Source organism: Hippoglossus hippoglossus, chromosome 12 (genome assembly GCF_009819705.1).
Source record: "Hippoglossus hippoglossus isolate fHipHip1 chromosome 12, fHipHip1.pri, whole genome shotgun sequence".
Taxonomy (NCBI): Eukaryota; Metazoa; Chordata; class Actinopteri; order Pleuronectiformes; family Pleuronectidae; genus Hippoglossus; species Hippoglossus hippoglossus.
Window position 1 is genome coordinate 2,780,726 of NC_047162.1, and position 17,856 is coordinate 2,798,581.

Sequence of the window (17,856 nt, forward strand, 5' to 3'; positions counted from 1 at the left end):
TCTTTTCATATAGATAAAAGAGAAAGAACTGTGGATCTGTTGATATGTAAACAGTGTGCAGCTTTTTAACTTAGCATATCCCCCACAACACACACACACACAGACACACACACCCTGATCCATAATCACAATTTATGGCCTCTGTTTGGACATGAGGTTATAGCGGATCAAGCTAATGGGTCCACAATTTCACACACCCAATATATTTTTGTTGTTTCATTTTGTACATGTCTTTCTTTCCTCCTGTCTTCTTCCTGTGTGTCACATTAAACATGGTCAACAACAGTTTGTAACTTCAGGTTGTCTGTAAAGTCACTTTGAGTATATGTCTCACCCATTCTCTGAATATTTTGGGGTACACACATGAGTTTTACAGCCAAGTTCCTGAAGCTACGACGCATTGCATAATTCTACACATTGCCTGTTTTGCTTTCTGTTCTTCCATCTGGAATTCTCAGGATAGGTGACATCACTTGTACTGATTGGCCTCTTTTGTTCAAATGTAAATGTTTGGGTTTCCTGTCTGACCTGCCTGTGTTTTTATTTATCTTAAGATGGAGAGACAAAGATTGCGTCCAAGAATAAGTTCAAGGCTACACGATTCACAGTGTAAACTTTTACCTACTTGGAGCGAGAGAAGTATTATCAGGAGAAGTCAAAGTTCACCAAACTATCAGCTGCGTGTCTGTCTGAGCTGGCTGGTTCAAACCTCACCTGATGCAGACAAAGTTTTCTTCCATGTCACACAGCGCAGATCAAACAAGCCGAGGAGCAAAGGGAGTGCCGCAGTGTTTTTATTTATTAGACATGCATCGATATGAATACAGAGGAAAGATGTTGTATGGCATCAGAATACATCCATCCAATATATCTGTGGGGGGGGGGGGGGGGTGATATTTCATGAGATCCCAGGAACTGTGCTTACGTTGCATACTTGAATTTCATCTGCATAATAAGATGTCATGCAGAATCATTTTTTTATTTCTGCAGCAGAAAGACAGAAAGCTCACACATGCACAGGAGAAGAAACTGTCGTGTCAGAGATGAATTAGACCAATATTTTATCTGTGTCAAAAGTATCAACACATCCACAACACGAGAGAGTCGGTTCACATCATTTTATCAACCAAACATCTGAGTGTCCCACTTAATATTTAACATTTGCACGATGCATGATAATTATTCACGGTAATACGAGTGAAATGCATGTTTTGGTGACGCAAGCACTTGAGCAGCAACGTGGTCACATAGATCAGCTGATGACATGCGACATGGTCCCATATGACAGGAGCACTAATCAACACGGGCAAGAGGTCAGAGACAGAAAACTGGGAATTCCCCTCAGTTGGGTTGGAACTTATAGCGGTACACGTTATCTCAAAGACAATGAAAACGTTTCCATAAAATACGATAATCACTCTTCAATCATTTCTTCATCCAGATTAAGATTGGATATCAGTGAATATGGTACAATTGCAGCTTCCTGGTTTTGTTTAGTGGTCACTCAAGGACAACATCCACGATAGTCACCTGAAAACTGCTGGAAATGCCGCTTGCACATTGCACTTTGGGACAATCCACATAGATGTGCTCATAGGAGGACTATATTCTACAGGGAGAATGAGAGAGACAAAGACGATACATGTATGGAGAGGAGATGACGTTTTAGTCCTCAAACTGAACAGTGTTATCGTTTAACAGAACATGCCAGCACTCAATCTTCTTGTCTTTGTTCTTCAGGCATTCGTACCAGTGCTTCAGACACTCCCCTTTAGCCTGGATGCCTAACTGACATCCTCCTGAACGAAAGGGAGAAAAGTGCCCATTAATACGTATACAACGTTAAAAATGACACACATGCTAGCAGCCATGAGAAGCACAGCAGTCTCATGAGGCAAAAGCTTATCGACATGCGATCATGCTCACAATGACAATGAAACTGTGGTGATGCTTGGTAGACATGATGTTTACCTTGTAAGTTAACATATTATCATTTAGCTAACATGATCTAACAGAGCTCAACAGCGAGGTTCTAGAAGTAGAAGTCTCATTCATATTCTGAATAAAGATTTTGATAATCAGCCATAATATTGTAACCATCCAAGGTAGACTTACCACAAGTTTGTGAAACAATGCTATATGCTCCAGTAGAAGCCAAAATGTCCTAAGCTATCAATTGCATTTTAAGTCAAATGTGATGTCACAATCCTCAGGTGTGATACGGATGTCTCTGATTGGTGGAGCTTGCAAGTCAGGTCATGTAGAGTCGTGTTAGTGAGGTTCACAGTAGATTATGGGATGCATAGCTCCGCAGTTTTTTTTATGCCTCTGCACAGGCGTAAGCCAGCGTTCGGAGGCATTATGTTTTTTAAGGTTGTCCCAGGTTGTTCAGGTCCCATTCCCGCGATATCTAAATTTGGTACAAATATTCACTTGGACCGAAGGATGAACTGATTCGATGTTGGTGGTCAAAGGTCACGGTCACAGTGACCTCACAAAGCATTTTTTTTGCCTTGTGAAAGTGATATCTCTGGGATGCTGTGAAAGAATCCTCTCACATTTGGCACAAACCTTCACTTTGATTTTGGTAGCCCGAGGTCAAGGTCACAGAGGCCTCACAAAGTATGTCTATGTTTTTCATGAACGTTTTTTTGTGTGATAGTTGTTAAGATATCAGTCTGGACCAAAGGGACTGAATTAACCAACAGACAATTTCATTTCTATCAATGCTGAAGGCAAGTCTAAAAGTGACTAGCTGGATGGGGGAATAGGATTTCAAACAAATGTCCACACTTACCAATGAAATCATTGGATTTGCCCATGTCATAGTCCCAGACTGAGATGTCCAGGGTTTTCTTGGCAAGTTCACCGTGCTTTATTTCGTAACTGAATTCCTAAAAAAAAAAAACACTGATGAATTTATTGCACAATCCATGGCTGGACAATGGGCAAAGAGAAGACAACAAAGTAGAGTAAGTGTAAATTTTAAAAAGTACAGTAACAACCACAACTGACCTCATTAAATTCTGGATTGAGGGTCTTCTTTTTTATCTGCGTCTTGTTTTTAGCTTTCTTTCCCATGTCTGGCTTGAGACATCTACAGCACCAAAGACCAAGAAAGAGATAAAGTAATACCTCAGAAATCTATGAATTCTTAAAGGAACAGTTTCAAGTTCAGGAAATAGGTTATTTGTATTCTAGAGAAGAGCGACAACTCTCACGCCCACACAGTAAATATATAGTGTATCTATAGCTAGTGGCCATTGTATAGATTACACCAATAAAAGTTCAGTCTTCACGAGAGATGATCTGTGCACTGAGGTTCAGGAAGATGTTAGAGAATGGAGAACATACATTTTGACGAAGGGGTCAGAGTATCCGTTGGAGTCCATGGCCGCCAGGTGAGCACAGCGGACCACGCCCACTACAAGACGACCCACCTGGCTGTTGTACATCAGTGATACCAGGACACGACCTCTTTCCTCTGAATGGTCCCCTTCTTTCAGCTGCACACACACACACACACACACACACACACACACACACACACACACACACACACACACACACACACACACACACACACACACACACACATTACAGATGATGTACAAACACATGCTTTGCTCTGTGCACATATCTGGAGGGATTATACTGTGCTAATGGATGATAATGCACATGCTTAAAACTATGTTATTTTGCAGCAGGATTAAATACTTGTACATACATGTGCATCAACGTAAAAGCAGTAGTAGACACTTTTTTTTCCATTTTTCCTGGAAAGATTGGGCTGGTGCTTTACATATTGTGTCACCATTCAATCAAATCAATAGACAAAAAAGACTGTTCACAAATAAAGTTGATCAATGTCTTAAAGCTACAGCTACAAACATAACTCGAACTTGACCAAATAATGGGGATTATATTTAGTGGTGTATTAATCCACATTTGTTGCTCTATTGCGTATTCACTGTCTTTTTTAAATCATCACTCAAAACTTACTTTCAGTGAATGGCTTTTACTTGATTGTCTTCTAGCTATTACTTATGTTTCTTTTATTCATTTTCTTTACAGGTTGTATTGTTTATTTACTGGCTTTGATTTAAGATAAGACAAGTTAGGATAAGATAAGTTAGGATAAGATAAGATAAGATAAGATAAGATAATCCTTTATTAGTACCACAATGGGGAAATTTGCAATATTACAGCAGCAAGAGGGCAGTTAAAATTAGGCATCAAGTAAGTAATAATTAGTAATATGCAATACTTAAGTGTAAGGAAATATACACAATATAGAAAAATATAAATGGAATAATAGCTAATATATACACTGTAAAAAAAAAGGAATGACCATTTACCAAATGTAAACTCTGCATATCAAACTGCATGGAACTCATTGAGGTCATTTTACTTCAGGCAACATGAGAGCAGGGATTGTTGTGGCAATAGAAAATGAGTTTCCATCTTGACTAGATGCATGTAAGTGATAGCGGAAACAATGAATTTTATATTGACATTGATGGAGAAATGCAATGTGGGTCGATCATGTCTGGCAGATGCCGGATCTGTTTAATAAGGTCATTATCAGTTCAGTGCATCCATACGTCTATGGTGCAGAGGAATCAGATGTACCAGGCGCTGGATACGCAATAATATTCACATGTGTGAGATCTAGTGTATGTGAGGGTCTTACATCCTCCTCATAGAGGGCCATGCCGCGGGCCGAGCCTCCGACAGCCTTCTTCACCTGGACATAAAGTAAAACAGCAATACTCATCACCATCAGCACCATCAACATTAGTTACACAAACTGGAACATTGAATATGAAATAGATAAACCCAGTTAAGACAATGCAGAGACAATGTAAATAGCCCATCTCTCCTTGCTGTTCCTGTTTTAAGTGTTATTATGAGCCAAGCACTCCGCAATCAGTCTCCTGGCTTTAGTTTTATATTAATAAATACATATGAAACAGTTGATATTTCACACCTATGGTCAATTTAGAGTCTTCAAACTGCATGTATTTAGACTGAGGGAGGAAGATGGGAGTATACCCACACAAAACCCATGCAAACACAGGGAGTACATGCAAAGTACAAACAAAAAGACCACAGATGAACCGGGATTCAAACTGGGAACATTCTGCACGTGAGGAAACCGTGCCACCACCATGTTGCCCTATTGGTAAAAATAATAATGATTCCTGAAATATCAAACTGTATCTACATATGTTGAGGATGTGTCAGTATCTTCTTCAGGCTCACCGGGATCACTCTCTCCAAACAAACATTGAAGTTCTTCTTCTGGTTAAACGTCAGTTTCTTCAGTGCAACTCGAGTCTCTCCTATGAATTCATTGTGTCCAAACTTGTCCTCGTCACTCACTGAAAGCCTGAAGATGGACAGTGCACTCTATGAATCACATTTTATTTGTACAAAGTTAAAGCAGGTAAAGGTTGTTCTTACCGGAGCGTTTTGCGTGACATTTCATCATTGTTGATACCGTGGTAGATGAGCGTCTCATTCCACACGGGATTCAGAGTTGTTTTCAGTGTCTTGGTGCGAAGCTTGTTAGACTGAGTGACGCCACACAAGACAATGAGAAGAGAAACATGATCAATTTGACTGGGTTTGAAATGTCCAACTGTCTGGATTCAAGCAAACATGGGTTCACTCAAGAGATTACTACAATGAGGACAAATCTTCTCGACATAAATCATGTACCCTCACTGTGTGCATATATATTACTGCTAAATTATATAATTTGAGATCATCCCAAATTTAGTTGACACACCCAACAACTTCATCACAAGCTTTGTGTTGTTGTAAAACACTGAATACAAAAGTAGCTGATGGCTACATGCAGGCTACATGCTTACACCACTATGCTGTATTTATTTAAAGCTAAGTTTTAGGCACTACAGACATTTTTGGTCTACTTTAAATCATTGTTTTGGTTTTATGAGCTGCAACTTTACTGTTTTAGTTCAGTCTCAGCGTTCTCATTAACCTCATTTCCAGCAGCTAGTATCAGCAAACAAGGTTTTTGAAGGTCCAGTGTGTAAGTTTTAGGAGGATCTTTTTCTTTTGCGGAAATATAATAAACATTTTTATGTTTTCAATTGTGTATAATCACATGAAACTAACAATTAACATGTTTTAATTACCTTGGAATGAGCTTTTACATCTACATTAAGAGCAGGTCCTCTTTCAGGTCCACCATGTTGCTTTGCCATGTTTCTACAGGAGCCCAGAATGGACAAACCAAACACTGACTCTGGAGAGGGCCTTTCACAGTTTTCCTTGTGGGTTGCAATCTGCAACTTCACCACTAGATGCCCCTAAATCTTACACACTGAATCTTTAAAAGAAGGGTAAATGTCCAGCGACTTACAGTTTGTAAATAGTGATGATGTGTGTAAGTGGGCACGCACAGTTTGCCAATGGAAGAATGGTGTTATGCAATTGCTTGTCAAGCTTTGCAAGGGCAATAACCACCAAAGATCATGAATGCTTCCAAAAATATATTGATTGCAACAGGTAGTGACCTATTTCCAGATGCATGTGCTATTAATAAGTTCGTACAAAACATTAGTGAGTTGTCCAATAAACAGTGGGCAGATGCACATATTTGGGGGAGAAAACCTAGCATGTACACCCAAGAGAAATTAGGAGCAATTAAATCACTGGATGCATCAAAATGATTTGAACTCTTGGTTTTATGTCTTGAAATTATAAATATTCCCAAAACAAAGACAAGGACATAAGACTACATGGTATGAGAGTCCAATATAGTTTTGTCATTTACCCATTCCCACACATTCACAGGCAGTATCTTGCCTGAGGACACTTCGGAACCTATCTTGTTAGTTGACGACCCGCTCTACCTCCTGAGCCACAGCCGACCCCGAACAAACAGCCAACCATTTTAATGTGTATAATCTCCCTAATTCAGTGTTTAAAGCTTACTAACTCAAGTGGATATAATGGGATTACCAACATTTGTTTTTACAAAATGCATGCATCATATTTTTGATGATATGTGCTCCACCCACAAATTTAAAATGTGATAAAACAACTAAATCAGAGCTGTGCAGTTGTCAAAACCAGCCCACTGATTGTACCTTACTGGCTCCAGGTAACAGGTGCATCTTCACATACGGGTCAGCAAGTCCATTTGAGTCCATCGGCTTCAAACCCTGAGACACACGAGAAAAACAAAGCTAAGATTCAGCAGAGATGTACATACATGTAGTGTTTATGCGATTCAGAGGTGGAATGTTGGTGTTACTGCACTACAAATCAAATATAAAGGTACTCGATAAGCCTTGTCTTATCCCATCTCGTCTTGTCTTGTCTTATTCCATCTTGCCTTGTCCCATCTTATCTCATCCTATCTTGTCCCATCTTGTCTCATCTTGTTCTGTCTTTAATAGGCTAGTCTTTTTTTTCCCCCCGACCTGACTCATTTTGTATTGACTGCTCCCGTCTTGTCTTTTTGTGTTGCATCTTGATTTGTCCCGTCTTGTACCACGATGTTGCATCTTGTCCCGTCTTGTCTAACTTCAGCCTCTCTTTTCCAATGTCTAATGCCTCATGTGTGCCGGCTAGTTTACCTTAGCTTTAATGATACAACAGTGCAGGGCGTGGCTCTCCTGTTCGTAAAGAAGACTGAACTCCAGAGATCCCAGAGTAGCTGCAGGAACAAAAATACAGGAAGGACATCAGAGAAGAGAAGTAGAACCTTTTATGTGGCTCCTCTTACAGAAACCAATACCCCACTAAAGCAGGAGCAACATTAATTTGTCACTCTTCATCGCTCTACTGGGAATGTCCCTCACAGCCACAGGTACAAAAGAAGGAATTTATACTGTGATAAAAAATGAGTTAAAAAGTAAACATCTGGGACACTCTTATTCTTAATATAAATCAGGGGGGAGGTGATCGTTCCTACTGGCATCATCCGAGTCGTAGTCATTGTCCTCATCCTCTGTTCGATCTGGTGTTGGTCTTGGGGGAGTGGGATTGTTTGCCGGGGGATTAACAGGTGGAATAGTTCTGGCTGCAGGAACATGAGATGAAAAGGAACTGGAGACAACAGGTTGTCTTTTTTCCTCCACAGCTGGAAGGGATGCCGTCCCTTCCCTCTCTGAACGTTTGTTCTCCACATCTGCAGCAGGAGCTACAGGCGAAAAGACACAAAAGTCTGCCACTGACTGAAACATCTTTTTTTATAATGATGTTGATGTTAAATGTTTTTGAGAGCAGCCCTGAAGCATCAGGCTTGTTCTTAGAAGGAGCACTGCTGCTTTACCTGAGGTGACGGTGGCCTGCTGTGCGTTTGGCCGAGGTGGTTTGGAGGCTAACACATGTCCCTCTGTCTTCATTACAGCTGCTGGACGAGACTGACTCTCATTATAGCTGTCAGCTGTTGTTCTTGCTGTCTGCTCCCATTGTTCTGATCCACAGGACTGCTGCTGCTGCTGCTGCTCTGTGCTCAAGTCTGAGGAGACAAAATAAGAATATCACCTCCACCACTGGAGCTACACTGTTTGTAAAACTACAGCGAACTGCAACCTCCTCTTTACACTACTATCACCACACTCTTATAACAGATGACATTTTGAAGGCCCGTCAGGCTTTTCCGCCACTGCTGTCTCTCCCAAGATGCAGAAAATATTTCAGTCTACAGTTTCTGGTGTTTTTTCTTCCCGTTGTCTCTTCTTACACTGTTGTGGTTCCTTACAGGAAATCTTCAAATTTCGATTTCCTGACCTGACCTCCATCTCTCTCATTGACAAAAGTTTGAAGGTTGGACAGTGGTGCACAGCATTTTTTCTTATTTAGTATCCTGTGAGCAGATAGCCAGACAAACAAGGTAATGTTTTCCTTTGTGTGTGTGTGTGTGTGTGTGTGTGTGTGTGTGTGTGTGTGTGTGTGTGTGTGTGTGTGTGTGTGTGTGTGTGTGTGGAAAATGTGTAAGGAAGGTATCACAAGACTTTTCTTCTTAACTTTTGGAGTTGATAAAAAAATATTGTTTTCGAAAAACACATTTTCAAGATATCTAAAAATAATAAATGAATAATATAAGCTAAATTATTTTATACATGGTTCAACAATACATTTCCCGAGGTATCACTGCATCCTATAGGAGTAGAGACATGAACTAAATCTAATATAAATTAAAAAAATTATCATGGGAAGGATGTTATCATGTCGTCAATATGAAGTCATATAATGACAACATATAGTGTAGTAATGTTTAAACTTTTGCAACCAATAAGATTAAAGACACGATGGGCATATTATTTAGATTAACCAATCATTCCTCGTCATATGGGATAAATGACATCACAGTGATGTTATTATAAAATGGCATAATTACCATATAAAAAAGTTAGTATTGCCTAATTTGGGTATAGACAGCGTGCATTGGTATGCATAGTCCCTCCAGTGCTTTTGATTTGGATCTGTAAATAACATATGCGCCTTCAAATATACTTAGGAGCAGGATGATGTAGCCTATATGAGAATATTTAATAATTATAGAGAATTATATTTTTCCACAGCGTATTATGTTGTGTAAGCAGGAGTCTAATCTTAATTTCATTATAAAGGCTACCGTGTCTTAGATGATAATTTGTTGAAGGTTCCTGTGGTCCCTCGCTCTCAGTGCTGGCCTGTCGGGATCCGGACAGAGGGAGGGGGGATGGCAGACTCTGCTGCTCTCTTCCCTTGAAGAACCAAGCTCCGGAACGTTTGTGCACCTGCAGGAACACACAGGGAATTCATACACAAGAAAAATACGCTGCTGAAAGATGAGAATGGAAACTACTGGCTTTATATGCAGTGTTAAACATTGCAATCTCAGTTCTGTGAACATACAGTGTACACTCATAAAATGGCCCTAAAAGCTTGACCTTTAGACAAATGAAAAATGCTGGCGGTGAAGCTGGTGAGAGGGGTGAGCTGGAAGAGGCTACAGTGGTCCTACAGAGCTAAGAGAAACTGCAGAGTTTGGATTTAATAACAATTATGGGTTTGTCAAGACCACTGTCCCATTACACACAGGCACATTTGATCAATTCATAATTGAAAGATATTGATTGGTTCCACTGTGAAAGTGTCGAGAATCAATATTTTATAACAGTGTTTGAAATAAAACTTTAATTCAATTTTACTTTTATAGCGTCAAATCATAACATAAGGTGGACCCTTAAAAAATTATGACATTGATAAACCTGCATTAATAACAGCTGAATCAGCAGCTCCCATCACCTTTACCATTGTTTATTTGTTCGGATCACAACTTTACTGTTTTGGTAAAAACATTTTTGGGGGGTTTCATGTTTTCCGATGAAAGACTGTAAAAAGCCACTGTCCACTTCTTGTTTATCAGCAGATAGACAGAGTTAGTGAACAACTGGTGAACATAGTGGAGCATTTAGCAGCTAAAGAGGGACATATTTGCCTCAGGAGGTGGTGGAGACCAAAAGCAGAGATAAAAGAGAGTGAATACTCCACGTAGATTCATCAGTTGAACACAAATCTGACTCCAAATGAAGGATAATGTTGCTCTTTAACTGCTGGATGAGTAAACAAGCAACTGTTTCCTAACAACATTCAGCAGATCAACTTGAAAGGCGATGGTATGTTAATGGTGTGTTCACAGTTTGTTTCCACTGCCTCCAAGTGGCCAAAAAAACCTCCTGAAGCAGCTTTGTTATCTATATTTCTTCATTCTTTTATGTTATTGAGCAGACAAATAATCACTTTGTATTTGCAGCATTACAGAGTTGTTATATCCTGTGTGTGACTGACAGGAGAGAGCATTTATTTAAAGAGTCTGGGCTCCCTGAGGCAGAGACCTCAGCCAACACAGCACTATCATCAAAACAGCCTTGTGTAACTGCATCAGCAAGAAAAGCAGAAACCAGACCTTTTTGTTCATGTTCTATATTAATCAAAATGCTATCTGTACTTTTTCCCATTAATTAAATAAGGGTTGAAATAAATCATCACCCATTATCCACTTCGGATATTGAGGTGCAATCAGGGGTAATTTTCCAGGCCACTGGACTTTGAAATGCAGTTCTGTGCTAAAAGGTCAGTCTAAAAGCTCGAAAATGGTTCATGTCACAGGAAAAGCTCTGCTCCTGACTGGCAGAAGAATGACATAATGGTGTAATGTGGCCCCATGATTATATGAAGAGCCCTCTGTTTCTTCACCTACTCCCTGCCCTCACCTCTTGGTGCTCGTTGCAGATTCTGCACAGCCACACAGGACACGTCCGGCTGTTGCTCCAGATCCCACATTTGCTACACATGTGCTGCAAATATACAAACACACGTTTATACAGTAAGACACACGTATAGCAGCAAAATCCTGCACAGATTTAGTCCTTGATGGATAGCAGGTGCACAGAGCATGTATATCTTTACAGCTCAGATAGCATTAACCTCTACTTAGTTAACAGGAGCAGTTAATTAGGGCAACAAGAAATAGAATGGGATGCATAAGACAAACAGAGACACAGTGTGTGTCAGAGCAAGTTAGTGTATGGCTCACTGGCACCTTATCGCTATAGGAAACCTCTTGGGATGTGCACAACACTACAGAACAGATAGTAAACAGAGGTCCTGCACTCACTACATCCTCTAGGAGCATGTGCTCTGTTTACTTTCTTTGTCCAAGCAGAAATAATACACATATCCACCTACATTCTTGCACTGCACGCAGAGGACAGCTGTGACCCCCTGTGATCCAAATGACGCCCCACACAGCAGACAGTGGGCCTGTCCATCACCACACGCTGTTTTCTTGATGTTATCCAGGCGACTGGAGAGACGCCTGAGAACACACACGGATATGTGTAAGCACAAATGTGACACAGGTTTTACACCAAAAATCATGCAGCTCAGTGGGCATCTGCAGCCATGACATGATTCAAGTGATGTGATTCTGTGCAACAGAGACAATAGTTCTCTCTCTCTCTCTCTCTCTCGCTCACTCGATCCTCTGCTGCTCCTTGGCCTCCATCATGGCCGCACGAGCCAGTACACTGTTGATGATCTCTTTTTCCTCATCCGTGAGCTCCTCCCCTGGGGGGCCGCCAGACCTGTTCATCATCCACCCAATCCTGTACCAACAGCGCACACACATGCACGCACACACACACACACACACACACACACACACACACACACACACACACACACACACACACACACACACACACACACACATACAAATAGACACACAGAATGTTAGTGGCATGCAAAGTGAAGTGAAGTGCAGCTGAGACAAAAGGCCAGATCTTTATTTTTTGTGCATAGCCACTGTCATCTAAGGACAAGCACAGAGCTGGGGAATAACTCTGACTTAAAGCAGCACTGAACAAATGAAGGAGAGTAACACACAAGTAGGCGACACAATGACTTAATAGTACACGTCTGAGATGTGGAGAAGTGATCATCTGTGAGCAAATGATATGCACTTTGTTCTACAGTCTCAAACAAACAGCCAGAGGGCAGATTTGTCTGGCTCAGAATTTCTGAAAGCCCCACATGCATCGTAAAAGAGAAATGGTTTCAATACCATTTTGATTTATGGGGATTTGCATTATTCTCTTAAATTTAGACTCTGAGTTTTTCCTATATAAAATGTTTAATTCTGTCACGCCATGTTTGAATAATCTATTTAACATAAGAACTCTGAGAAACTATATTTCAACACACTTATATAACAATACTTACTTGAAAAATGACAAGACAACCTGACAACATTTTCAACTACTGACCACAATCTAACAAGTCTTTCTTGCTTTGAAAAGAATCATAGATGAAGTCATCAGGACTCTCTTACGTCAAACAACTTCTAATTGTTATTGACACCATACATTTTTACAGAGCACGTTTCCTCTCCAAAACAAACTGACCCACTGATTTAATAAAAATCCTATAAAAACTCTGAGTAAAGCCTTTTCATGTTGAAAATCAGTGCTTTTGCTTCATTTCTCTCTGTTAACTTAAGTTCCAGACACGTTCAGCTTTACAGTACATAGTTAAAATGACCGGTTTAAAACCCCTTTAGTTGGTCACACAATGATTCTCTCAGAAATATTGCTGGCAGAAGTAAAAAAGTTCTACACTTGCTGTTGGTTGGAAGCTTCCAGGATAACTTCTAATGAGGTTTAGAATCACAGAACGAGCAGAGCCCAACTGTCTTGCCTGTTCAAATGCCTGGACTTAGCTGAAAGCAGGAGTTGGCTTCTTTCCCCTAAATGTGTCTGTTTTGGTAATTTTGTGGCTTCCGATGCTATTGGTACCAGTATCCGTCAAATTATGGGATGGATCGATGGATGAAATTGAGCTTGTGGCTTCACATCTGCTCTATTATCACAGTGTTTTTTCATACAGGTACGCTGAATATACCAAACATTACACGTCTTTATGTGTGTTCTATGTATTTTGTTTAAACATTTTTTTTAACTATATTGGGTCAATATCTTTGTGAACCATATGAAAATTAATTTTCCTTTAATACGGTTCTGCTGTGTGCACCAGTCTCCAGCCATGTATTTGATGTATTCTGAAACACAGTAAGGACGCATGTGTACCTATTTTTAAAGAAATTACAATTTTCCAAGATTAGATCAAGGTGGCTATATTTGCTGCATGAGTAATTGTAAAACACAGCCCTTAAGGCTACAGATGGAACTTAAATAGCTGCTGTGCTGTGTACCTGTGTCCTGCAAAATGTCTGTGCCCATGAAGGCAGGTACACACAGGGAATGTAATCACCAGCGTTATGTGGACGTGATTAACTGTGGCCTCAAATGTCGCCTTGAATGTCGTTGTTTGATTCCATCAATTATAGCAGCCTGGCTCTGGGGATGATAATATCAGTTCTTCACTACCTTGGTACAGACTGAAATAAATATGGGTTTGGTTGTGTGAAGGCGCCACAAAGTTTTGATGAATTGATCCATATTGACCATAGGAAATGTAATCATCTTTCCCTCAGGTGAAAATGTTGATAGATAGATAGATAGATAGACAGATAGATAGATAGATAGATAGATAGATAGATAGATAGATAGATAGATAGATAGATAGATAGATAGATAGATAGATAGATAGATAGATTACTACAAAGATGTAATTTCTCATTCAAACATCACTGTGTCATGGTTGAAGAGGCACTCCCTGGTGAAGGTGAAGATTCACCGCTGCTGTGCCACAGTCTCTGGCCGTTAAATTCCCAAACATCTGCTGGTCACGTCCGAGTGCACAGGCACCGTGTACTTGCGCCGCTGCTCTGCCTTGAAAAATGGGGCATAAATTGAGGCTGGCCATAGAAAGTGCACTGGTAGCTGTAATGTGTTATTGAAGTGTGGTCTGCAGTGTGCATCCCTGAAGACACTTTCACTGCGGAGAAGCGCGCTCATTATCTTTTAACAAGAACATGGTTAAGAGGAAAGCATGACCTCAACATCTCGCCTCTGGTCCGACCAGGCTGCTGAAGCAGACGACACCTCGCTGAACAACAGATGCCGCAATGTGTTTGCTGACAATTAGAGAATAGAATGGAGAAAAAATAATGCCCATATTATTTCGTATTTAATATTCTCTTCATCGTGAATACATTTTATTAACAGTAAAACAATGCCAAAAATCTTTGGTTCAAGCGTTTTGAAGTTGACTTATCTCAGCTATCTGAGCTGTTAACATCAGCATCTCACTATGAGCTATAGTGTTTGAAAAATCAACCATCAGTGGATATGTAAAAATGTATTTTTCAAATTTGGCCATTTTCTGAATAATAAGATTCTGGTTTTAGGAGCATTCTTTAGACATGTATGCATAAATACATCTCAATTGCACGCGTGGCCTCTTGCCTGTTTACAGTCAGCTCTTTTTTACACAAACCAAAAAGCAGAGGGAGAAACACTATTTTAAAACATAATGAAACACTTGGACATCCACAGGTTTTTGGATATGCACTAATATCTCAACACCAAGCTTGGTAGAAATATGGTCTCTTTCAAAATAAGGACAAAACCAGAATATTTGGTGCATGTAAATGTACTGACAGAACGTGCTAGTTGATGTATGACTGTGTCTGAGCATTAAACTTTACATGAGTTTGAGCAGTGGCTGCTGAGTAGGAATATTTAAATGGCTCACATCAAGGCCGTAGTCATGAAGTGAACATTGGGGGGGGACCAAAATCTCACAACTCATTATTAACACACGAGATGAATTTGTATGTGTTTTGTTATTTAAAACAATGTTTATTTTATATGATATTATGCAAACCATCCTCCAACCGGAATTAGTAGAACAGCGTCTTATGCAACTAGCGAAGCAGCAAAAATATCCATGTTTGGACGTCTGTGTATGCTCGAAAACAGAAAAGCAAAGCCACAAGCAACGCTCATTAAAATACGATGTATCCACCGCTGTTCTTGTTGTTGTGCTTAAAGTTAGCGCTAGCATTAGCCGTATACAGACGTATGCAGTGACGTCATGACGTGGCCCTTTGAACGGCACTGGCCTGTAGGACAGCAACTGCGAACCAGCACTAGCACCAGCCTGGAACTGGAACCTGGTTCCCGTTGGTGGAAAAGGGATATTGGACAAACCGCATGCAGAGCTGTTAGAAACAGGATATGAGCTGCACTGCACCGTAATTCCTTAATCGTCAAAGTTTCACAGTGATTATTTTGGACGGCGGTGCTTTTTTGCTTGTCGTCATAGCATAACAGTTTTATTATTATTATTCATCGGCCAGTTTACAATTCAGTTTATTGGGGGGGACAATTTGACCATATTTAAACATTGGGGGGAGGTGTCCTCCCAATGACTAATGTGACTATTGCCCTGGCTCACATACATAACAGCTCAGTGCCCTTCATCTTCTTCATTCCTGTCCCCTCCCTGTTGTGTTCCCTGGAAAATGTCCTGTCCCCAATGCATATAAATGTCAGGGGTGGCTGTCATAGCGGACAGTGGAAACCTGACAGATTGATGGATGAGCGTGCGTGTGTGTGCGTGTGTGCGTGTGTGTGTGTGTGTGTGTGTGTGTGTGTGTGTGTGTGTGTGTGTGTGTGTGTGTGTGTGTGTGTGTGTGTGTGTGAGGTGACTCACAGGCTGAAAGTGTCTTTTCCTTTCATACTGACCCCCACCTTTCTCACTGCGAACGCTTCAAGGAACACACACGCACGCACGCACGCACGCACATTCACACATTCACACACACACACACACACACACACACACACACACACACACACACACACACACACACACTGTCATTATGAATCAAGTCACTGCTGTTACAGGCGGAACCACGTGAAAGTGCAAATTGATAGGATGTAAAAACATCTTGGCTTCATTTATAGATCGTGCAGATCATATGCTTCCTGCTGGAGTCAGACTATAAAACGTTTGTGTCTGTTAAGAAGGTCACTGTCAGATCAGATGATTATAAATTCACATAAATTCTTGTCGTGTAGTGGCTGAGAAACATGAGAGACATGACGGACGTGACACGTTGCTCCCAGACCAATCAGCTTTAGCCTTCTGATATCAGGTGTGTGACATCACAGGAAAGGACGAGCTCGAGACGAGGACGTATACAAACACGGCGTCTGAAGCGATGTGTATGATACTGGCTGTCTTGGGCTCAGGTTAAGAAACTCCTCTTTCACAGTTTTGCGACACCTACAACATCATTCCTCTCTCACTTCTTCATGCTAACATTTGTGCGCAGCTTCATCACTTCAGCTGTGCACGTGGTGGAAAAAGAAAACGCTACTCTAGTCAGGAAGCGTCCCAGATTTCCATGTTGGCTCTCGTCCAGCATGACACACCACACAAGATAAAACGATCAGTTTTCACGCTCGATACCAATCGATAATTTCCAAACCCACCCAACACCCTGTCTTCTGGGTCGGGCTATAATCGGGTTCATATTGTGTTGCTTGACCCAAGCTATAACATCGCTTGTAGATGATAATGATGACAATGATAATGATGATAATTTATACTTTTGTTCCGTTAGTGTCATTTGGAAAAATGTTAATGCTGCTCACAAGTAAAATTATTGTATTAGACAAATATATATATATATATATATATATACAAAAAAAACGTTTTAAAAACAAATTCAAGGCAGCATGATGGCAAATTGTATGTATTCAGCAGAGACCATCTTAAAATATTTAGAAGTCTTAGAATTTTTAAAATAAAACAAAATTATAATCATTCAAAACACAGCTGTTTGTGTCTTCAGCTGAAAGCCGCCCAGATGTTTTTAGTGTCGTTGCCAAACAGACAAGATGTGTTTTCAGAGAAGACACCAGATGTGATGTTGATAAGTTGAGTCTGGTTCTGCTACTGATAATGTGAAAGAGTTTTTTCTCTCCACAGTCACCAGAGTGTTTGCTCATTGTGGGAACTGTTTTTAAGGTCCTGACCTTCTATGTAAAGTGCCTTGAGGTAATGTATATTATAATTTGTTCCTATACAAATATAATTTCATTGAATTGAATTGAATGTGTTTTTTGATAAGAGTGAGTTTTGGAGGTGAGATTGTCGCCTCATTGTTTGTCCAAAATGAGATTTTGAATTAAACACACATACAAATACTTTCTCAGCTGTAAAACCAATTTAAAAGTCGACTCTTACATTTACTTTTTTTTAATATGAATTGCACAATATTAGCCATAAATTAGAGTCAGGGGGAGTTGTTTTATCTCTCTCTCTCTCTCACACCCACACACACACAGACACACAGATTATGAATTGATTATAGACGGGAGCAGTCGCTGCCTTACAGCCAATCAATGT

General features: G+C 40.3%; 1 protein-coding gene across 2 annotated transcripts in view; it reads right to left on the minus strand.

Moving 5' to 3' along the window:
• Window positions 1-781: 781 nt before the first annotated feature.
• The window catches only part of rph3aa (rabphilin 3A homolog (mouse), a), a 30,877-nt gene continuing 13,802 nt past the window's right edge, over window positions 782-17,856 (minus strand). Inside the window, exons 2-16 of one of the 2 annotated variants that reach the window (XM_034601328.1) lie at window positions 12,012-12,140; window positions 11,722-11,851; window positions 11,247-11,330; window positions 9,623-9,767; window positions 8,315-8,503; window positions 7,955-8,182; window positions 7,617-7,696; window positions 7,125-7,199; window positions 5,467-5,576; window positions 5,266-5,392; window positions 4,694-4,747; window positions 3,355-3,506; window positions 3,016-3,097; window positions 2,798-2,894; window positions 782-1,799 (exon numbers count right to left, since the gene is read on the minus strand). In XM_034601328.1, coding sequence (XP_034457219.1) covers window positions 1,666-1,799; window positions 2,798-2,894; window positions 3,016-3,097; window positions 3,355-3,506; window positions 4,694-4,747; window positions 5,266-5,392; window positions 5,467-5,576; window positions 7,125-7,199; window positions 7,617-7,696; window positions 7,955-8,182; window positions 8,315-8,503; window positions 9,623-9,767; window positions 11,247-11,330; window positions 11,722-11,851; window positions 12,012-12,130 — 1,806 coding nt within the window. In that variant the 5' untranslated portion in view covers window positions 12,131-12,140 and the 3' untranslated portion in view covers window positions 782-1,665. Of the gene's footprint in view, window positions 1,800-2,797; window positions 2,895-3,015; window positions 3,098-3,354; window positions 3,507-4,693; window positions 4,748-5,265; window positions 5,393-5,466; window positions 5,577-7,124; window positions 7,200-7,616; window positions 7,697-7,954; window positions 8,186-8,314; window positions 8,504-9,622; window positions 9,768-11,246; window positions 11,331-11,721; window positions 11,852-12,011; window positions 12,141-17,856 lie in introns of both variants that reach the window. The other variant, XM_034601327.1, reaches the window with a different exon arrangement.